This window comes from Fundulus heteroclitus, chromosome 12 (genome assembly GCF_011125445.2).
Source record: "Fundulus heteroclitus isolate FHET01 chromosome 12, MU-UCD_Fhet_4.1, whole genome shotgun sequence".
Taxonomy (NCBI): domain Eukaryota; kingdom Metazoa; phylum Chordata; class Actinopteri; order Cyprinodontiformes; family Fundulidae; genus Fundulus; species Fundulus heteroclitus.
Genome location: NC_046372.1, coordinates 15,817,434 through 15,825,730, shown reverse-complemented (window position 1 = coordinate 15,825,730; position 8,297 = coordinate 15,817,434). Strand labels below are relative to the sequence as shown.

At 40.9% G+C, this 8,297-nt stretch overlaps 1 protein-coding gene across 1 annotated transcript; it reads left to right on the top strand.

Annotated features, from left to right (window-relative positions):
* The first annotated feature begins 3,087 nt into the window (after window positions 1-3,087).
* Window positions 3,088-8,182, top strand: LOC118556054 (UDP-glucuronosyltransferase 2C1-like). The gene is made up of 6 exons (XM_021324507.2): window positions 3,088-4,015; window positions 4,136-4,284; window positions 4,380-4,511; window positions 5,111-5,198; window positions 5,514-5,733; window positions 7,804-8,182. Exons 1-6 carry the CDS (start codon window positions 3,298-3,300, stop codon window positions 8,084-8,086), a joined length of 1,590 nt encoding a protein of 529 aa, XP_021180182.2. The 5' UTR covers window positions 3,088-3,297; the 3' UTR covers window positions 8,087-8,182.
* The last annotated feature ends 115 nt before the right edge of the window (window positions 8,183-8,297 follow it).

The following is an 8,297-nucleotide window of genomic DNA, read 5'->3' as shown; positions in this document are numbered from 1 at the left end:
AAGAAATTCTCAGTAAAGCATTTGCATACAGTCATCCTGATTAACTTAGACTTTAAAATATCAGCTGGGTAATGATGGTGACCCAACAGTGTCGTGTTGCTGGAGCCCAGTAGATTCAGAAATAATTCAGAACCTTAAGCAGTTTTTGTCACCCTAGAAACTAAATAAAATCAAAATTTTCTAACAAATAATTTCACAATGATTAGCACAATTCATGACTACTTCCTCAATTCCGATCAATTTTTCAGGCACTGTCAATGACATATCTCACATCAGCATAATACTGCCCCCACCATGCTTCACTGTGAGTAAACAGGCTTAAATTGGAGGCAACCGGACTTTCACTCAGTGTTTTCTGATATTATCGAAAGCTATTTGCCAGTAGATGTCCAGCGGTCCTTGCCTGATCACATCACCACCTAGTTCACATCTACTGGATTTCCCTGTCTTGACTTGTCAGACGTCCACCAAGCTTCGGATATCTGGACCCTGACCATATTTTTTGTGCCATTGACCCAAGCCTGTCCCCTGGATTTCAATCAGGCATCTGCCATCTTGCCGGACACCTCTGCAATGAGTAAGCTAGCTCCCCCCACCGCCACGGTTGTTCCTGCTAGCTCCTGCTGAGGTTCCCTGCCCGCATCCAGATTTTTGTCTTAATAAACCTTTTTGAACACAGTACTCAGTGTTTTGCTGAATTTTGGGTCCACAGTCTTGTTCTCCTGACAGTCAGGGTGTGTCCACAGCTTGTTAATACTGTCTATCTCTGTGTTGTCCAAATTTCACCAAATGCTGTCTGTAAATTGTTAACGCGCTTTTTTTTTCTGATTTGTTGAAGGTCTTATTTTTCCTCTGAGAAAACATCCAAAGCAAAGCATTTTACTTAAATACAAAATAAATTATGTAAATCTGACATATTTTAACTTATTAAGAATATTATTATATAATGCGTTCATCGCTTAAGGAGAATTACTGATAATGGAGCTATTGATTCAAAGGGATACATTTCACACAAGCAATTTTAAAGCTATTTATACATATATTTATGCACAAGCAGCACATTTTCATAGGGGATGAGGGATTGAAACCAACAACTGTTTTGATTACATGCTTGGGCAACTATAGCTTAATTCATAATGTCAGTACTTCTATGCTCTCAGGTGCCTCTTTGAGAGCTGCCAGCCAATGATTAACACAACCATGGCTGGCCGTTATCTGGTGCTCCAATCACTCCCATGAACACAGGTGTATAAAATTCAGCAGGAGACAAAAAAAAAAAAAAAAAAAAAGAAAGAAAAGAAAAACACAAAGTACATAATTGTGAAAATAATGCATGTTTTTTTTTTATGAGAATATTAGTGAGCATAAAGTATCACAAGACCAAGAAACACAGCAGAGAGGTCAGGGAGAAAGTTGTGGAGAAGATTAAAGCCGGTTTATAAAAAAAAAAAGTAAAAAGTAAAAATAAAAAAAATCCATAGTTTTGAACATGCCAGTAAGATCGTTTGGTCCATTATCTGAGAATGGACAGAGTATGCCATAACTGCAAACCTATCAAGACATGTCTGTCCACTTAAAATCTGAGTCCAGACAAGGAGAACATTAATTAGAGAAGCAGCCAAGAGGCCCAATGCTAACTCTGGAGGAGCTGCAGAGATCCACCGCTCACGTGGAGGACACCTTTGAGACAGAAGAAACCATGTAGGGGACATAGCAAATAATTGGCAATAGGTATTTTGCTCAGATGAGGCAAAAATCGACATCTGTGACCTGCATAACTAAATGTTACGTGTAGTAGAAAAGTGACGCCGCACATTACCCCAAACACAGCATTGCCACAGTCATACATGGTGGCAGATTCCTGCTCTGAGGATGCCTCTCTTCAGCAGGCACATGGAAGCCAAGTTGGAAAGATCCATGAAGCTAAATACAGAGAAACTGTGCGAGAAATCCATTGGAGGCTGTAGATGACTTAAGACTAGGGGGCTGGTTCACCTTCTAGCAACACAACACTAAAGTTACGGCTCAGACTTAAATTTTAAAAAGAGTTTATATCAGGTGATGAGTTCAAATTGTTCTAAATCAAGCAGATGTTGAAACAGTAGGACAGTAACTCTTCAAATGAAAGTTTGCAGTCATGTGTATGAGCATTGTGGCGATACATTGGGGAAAACACCCAACACTTTGGTTTCAAACACAAAAATCTGTGGCTGGATTCCACAGACTGACCTTCTAGTGGATGAGGATCCATCACATTTTAAATTGATCATGATACAATAAAAATTTACCAGCAGCCTAAATGACCGGCATGAGGCTCCTGTAGAACTATTCCATTTCTTCCTGAATGATGTGAATGCAAATCAGTTATTAGTACAAGACAAGTAACTGATTTGGCAAAAGAGAAGCTGCAAAGTGTATGGAAGCCCATCTCCGATAGTGTAATAATAGTAATTATAAAGATCCTATATCTCCAACACTGTTTATCCACAGCTACAAAGAAAACATGACGCAAACTGTCCAGAATGCAGCGTGACACACCCATGAGCCCTCGGGATTAGGTGGACCTCTGGATCAAGTTCACCGTGAGAAACAAAGGAGCAAACTAACGGAGGGTCCGGGCCCACGAGCTCACCTAGAACCAGTACAGCCTGGACACCCTAACCCTCCTCCTTACTGCTCTGTTCCTTCCTTCATCCAGACCCGCAGCTGTCGTTTCCAAAAGGTGCTGTGATAGGACACAAACAGTAAAGCCAAAAAAAAAAACAAGCTGACCATCGAGAGACTTCAAGTTTATTCTACTTTATTCTACATTTTTACCTTTGCAAAGTCATCCAAACTCAGACTGGGGGGGAGAGTACCTGAAAACATCAGTATACACTAGGGCTGGACAATATAGAAAAATAAGCATAGTTATAAAACAGAAATCATATTAATCAATATTAATAATTATAAACAAAACAAAAACAAAACATTATAAGCACAGTACTGTTTTTTTTGTTATGATTTGCATTACTGGCCTGCTTTACTCAACTTTTCCAAGCTGACTGCCGCAGAAAAACTATGGCCAACTAAAGGCCAAGTTGTACAAACTACTATGATGATGCATTTTTCTTATTCTCTCACTGCCAGCGTTGCAGAAATAACCCTTTACCTCCAACAATTTTCCTGGGGTGAGCAAGTTATCTTGCATAATACAGTACAAAGAGGAACAGTCATAGTTCATTTAGTTAATAAGTATCTTTCGGGTGAACCTGTTGAAAAGACAGGAGCCGGTTCACCTGCAGACGCAGAGCCACCATGGAGCTGCGTCTCTCCGTCTGCGTCCTGCTGCTGCTCTGTGCGCCAAGGAGCTCCGATGGAGGAAAGATCTTGGTGTGGTACACTGAGGCCAGCCACTGGATCAACATGAAGCCGGTCCTGGAGACGCTGGTGGACAGAGGACACCAGGTGACGGTCCTGGTCCCCAGCGCGTCCATGTTCATGAACAGCAGCGAGCCGTCTCGCTTCCGGTACGAACCGTTCGACGTCTCCGTCTCACTGGAGGCAATGGAGGAGCTTCTTGACGAATTTAATCAATTTTCTATGTATGAGATAGATTACATGAACTACTTCCAGATTTACATGAAATACATGGATCTTATGAGTACTGACCTGCAGATCAACCTTAAGATACTAGACGGGGTGGTGAAATCGGAAACCCTAATGAAGAAGCTGAAGAACGAAAACTTTGACCTGCTTTTTGCTGACCCCCTCCTGCCTGGCAGTGACCTGGCTGCAGATATTCTGGGCATCCCTCTTGTTTTCACATTGCGGTTTTCCTTGGCTCATAACTGGGAGAGGCTGTGCGGTCAGTTGCCTGCTCCACCGTCCTTTGTCCCCGGCGCTATGAGCAAACTCACAGACAAGATGGACTTCTCAGAGAGACTGTGGAACGTCATCTTCTATGCGCTGCAGGACGTGGTGGTTGACCATGTTATGTGGAATACGTTAGATGATTACTACTCAGAAGTCAAAGGTGAGCAATTCAACATGAATCCTCAAGCAGGAATCCGTTTATGGGGCACATGAAGTTGTTTTAGGCGGGATTCACCACAGGACTTTCACTTATAGTTTGTCATATAAACTACTTCAACAGGAACGCCCACCAGTGCCTGCGAGTTGATGGGAAAGGCAGATATCTGGTTGATGAGGACCTACTGGGATTTTGATTTTCCTCGTCCGTTCCTCCCCAATTTCAAGTTTGTTGGCGGGATCCACTGCAGACCAGCTAAAGCTTTACCAAAGGTGTGTGGGGGGGTTCCAACAATGTACAGCAGTTAGTGTTCATTTAAATTATACAAATAAAACTCACTGACTCTAAAATATGACTGACTTTGCAGGACTTGGAAGAATTTGTGCAGAGCTCTGGAGATGACGGTATCGTGGTCTTCACTTTGGGATCCATGATAAAGAACGTCACCATAGAGAAGGCAGACCTAATAGCTTCAGCCCTCGCTCAGATTCCCCAAAAGGTCCGTATGATATGATATTTAAGCTCGTCTCCATATGACCTTGTTTATCATCTGATGTAACTTTTCTGAACTTGAGCCCTAGCCCAGTGGGTTATGGACCTCATAGGTAACCATTTACCACTTGCACAACCCATCTGTAGATTTAACATGAATTTCCTCAATTTCTATGGTTTAACTAACTATAGATGTCATCTTGGGCTGCTGTGGTGTGATATAAAGGAGTTTATTCATAAATCAGTCAACGTGAAATTCAACACCTCTGATTTGTAAATTAAAGTGACTTTGGACTTCATACCAAACACTAAATGTGCCTTGATGTGATTTATGAAGAGAACACAAGCACTGTCCAAAATGGTGGAGTACTTTGTAGAGTGTAAAGTTCACTGTGCACCCAGTGAAGACAAAAGGGTTCAGTGAAGTCACAATCTTTGAATTTACAAGCATGACTTTGGTCCAAATAATTTCCATTTTAATATTTTTATGAAAAAAAAAAACTTGCTGCTGACAAAACGACTGTAAGCAACTCTAGGATGAAATGCATGTTTGTTAGTGTCATTGTGGACTATAATGAGCAAAAGTGCCCTCTTCATTGTTTCTAGGTACTATGGCGATATACTGGGGACAAACCAAACACTTTAGGTCCCAACACCAGGATTTTCAGCTGGATCCCTCAGAACGACCTGCTGGGTGAGTGAAGTTCATCTCATTTCAACACCAATGGCAGCAGAAATGCCAGACTGAGTGTTTCTTGGTGCACCAACTCTAAAATGTAACATCTTCAGCAGGGGTCATGTTGCCTTCACAGTAAGGTACAAGTTATTGAATAAAAATGAATAAAATCCAAGTTAATGTTCATTAACATGTCATTATTTATTCTAAAAAAAATAAAATAGTCCCTCTCATTTAAAAAAGCTGTTATCCTATTCAGTTTTATTGCTCTCTGAAATTGTTCCAAGGCAATTGAGTCACATTTAGATGTTTCCTAATGTTGGTCCCTATCAGGTCACCCTAAAACTAAAGCTTTCATCACTCACGGCGGAACAAACGGGATCTATGAGGCCATCTACCACGGCGTTCCCATGGTGGGGATCCCCATGTTTGCTGACCAGCCAGACAACATGGTGCACATGGAGGCCAAAGGAGCTGCAGTCATTCAGAACATAAACTTCATGACAACCGAGAGTCTCAGAGATGCCATCAAGACCGTCATTAATGACAAATCGTAAGTTCTTCACCCTCGTAAATCATTGCAAGGGAATCCTAATAAATTTGAATGTCATGGTTAAGTGCATCCATTTGAATAAATTTTCATTGCATCAACTGAAAAAAAGAATTTCATTATATGATTTCCATACCGAGCAATAAGGTAAGATAAGATAAACTTTATTGATCTCACATTGGAGAAATTCACGTCACATCGGCTCAGTAATCAGTAGTCATAGGAAGCATCATATATATACGTATGTCCTCGTTATACCATGGATCAAAAGGAGTAGGTAAGAAAAAGAAAAATACAAAAAGAAATAAGGCAGAGGATGTCTTCTGTACAAGATGAAATCAATGTATTTCATTGATTTCAGATATTTTTGATGTGTTACAGCTAAGGAAACTGAATATAAAATTAGAACAATTAAAATGATTTTTAAGAGACATCTTAGCCTCCTGTAAGATAATTATGTCAGTTCCCACAGCTTGGCTCAGGGTTTCTTTTATATGCATTACTGCATCAGTGCAGTGTGACATGGTAGCAGCCATTATGTGGCTCTGCTGACATGTTAAGGAAGTCAAGATTGCTTTAACAGTTGAATTCAGCATGTCTGCATCATTGGGTCTAGTGTCTCATCTTAGCACTCCATGGATTCTCCTCCTGGGTTTGCTGACCTTGGCCATTAGAGCAGGTCAATTCGGCAGTGCTTCAGTGCGAAATCCTACTGAAAAAAGAAGTCAGCAGAGGGAAGCATGAAGTGAGCTAAAGCGTCCTGGTAGATGACTGCACCGACTTCGGACTTGATAAAACACACTGGACCAACCTCAGCAGATGGCATGGCACCCCAAATTATCACTGACTGTGGAAAACCAAACTTTGGACTAAGATTCTGTCTCTCTCCACTCTTCCATCAAACTTTGGGATCCTGACTTTTTTTTTAATAAAGATGAAACTCAGGAATGTCTGAAAACAGAAATAAGTTGTGGAGCAGTCCATTTTCTGCTTATCCCCAGTAAGACGGTTCTGATGTCTCTAAACCAGAGTTGCTTAACACAAGGAATACTGCAGCTGAAGCTCATTTTACCGAATAAAAGCATGCGGTGGCCCTTAAAACACTCAGCCCAGCTGTAGTGCATGCCTTGTGCCCCCCCCCCCCCCCCTTCATAGGCTTTGCTTGCTTTCCGATCCTTTTAGGAGTGTATACATCTTTGTTTGGACACATTTTCATTTTCTTTCCACTCAACTTCCTATTAATATGCCTGCATATACCACTCCGTGAAAAGCCTCTTTTTTTTTTTTTTTTTTAAGCAATGGCCTGTTGTTCCTCAGCATCCTAGAGTGTGGTTGACAACTGCCAAGTCAGCAGTTTTCCCCATGACTGGTTCTGACATGACCATTCTGTAGTAAAAATATCTACCAAATTTCCTGAGTAACTGAAAGCTGGGTTTTCATTAGCTGGAATCATCAAAATTAACAGAAATAAATATTTTGGAAAAACAATTATTTTAAGAATCTGAATGGTTTTGTTTTCAAATAAGTTACTGAAATAATTTCAGTTCCTGAGAAACTGTATTAAGATGTACCTGTAACATGCTGTAAAGCAGGAGTGTCAAACTCATTTTCATATTGGGCCACTTTGGCATCATGAAGTCATTAAAAAGGGCCGGTTATGCTTGTATAGATGACACTTTGGATTTCAGAATTTCATTCCCGTCTACATAAAAATGTCAATAAAACTTCACAGTAACAAAAACGTAGCACCCTTAGGCCCATTTGAGCAGTTTATCTAGAAAAAAAAGTTAATATTGGGGTGAGTTAAATTTTAAACTCATTTTGTACACTTCTGGGGTTTTAAATATGTTGTGGAAAACTGACATCTAGTGGCAGGATGCCGTTACTACAGTTTAAAAAAGCTGTTATAGTGCAACCACGTGAACTTCAGAACTATGACGTGTTTATCTTGTGGAGGGTTAAGCTGTAGAGAAAAAACTGGAACGAGTCCCTTCTGTCACTATTCTGCCTAAAATAAACACCTCAAAAGCTCCACTGAAAACACTAAGAACATTTTTACTCCCTCATCCACAGCTACAAAGAAAACATGATGCGACTGTCCAGAATCCACCACGACAGGCCCATGAGTCCTCAGGATGAAGCAGTTTTCTGGGTCGAGTTCACCATGAGGAACAAAGGAGCAAAGCACCTGAGGGTCCAGGCCCACGAGCTCACCTGGTACCAGTATCACAGCCTGGACGTCCTAATCTTCCTCCTCACGTTGAACCTGCTCCTCATCTTCATCCTCTTCAAGACCTGCAGCTTCTGTTTCCGGAGATGCAGCGGCAGAAAAACGACAAAAAGAAAAGCTGAATAACAGACTGAAGGGAGATTTTGTTTGGAAAGAACATTTTATTGGGGACTACCTGAGTTTATCACCACTCGAAACTTGCCTTCAGATTTGTTGACCTTTCCCGACTTGGAACAACGTCTTCACTTAATACCTTGCAGCTGCGTTAATTAGTAGCTATATATGCACCTGAACTCAATTTGATATTACAAACTGAATCCTCATTGGCTGGATACAA

Bases quoted from the DNA above. Each gene is read 5' to 3' on its own strand.
- LOC118556054 (XM_021324507.2), top strand. From the start codon at position 3,298: ATGGAGCTGCGTCTCTCCGTCTGCGTCCTGCTGCTGCTCTGTGCGCCA. The intron at 4,016-4,135 runs GTGAGCAATTCA...CTACTTCAACAG, and splicing joins TTACTACTCAGAAGTCAAAG to GAACGCCCACCAGTGCCTGC. The intron at 5,199-5,513 runs GTGAGTGAAGTT...GGTCCCTATCAG, and splicing joins CCCTCAGAACGACCTGCTGG to GTCACCCTAAAACTAAAGCT.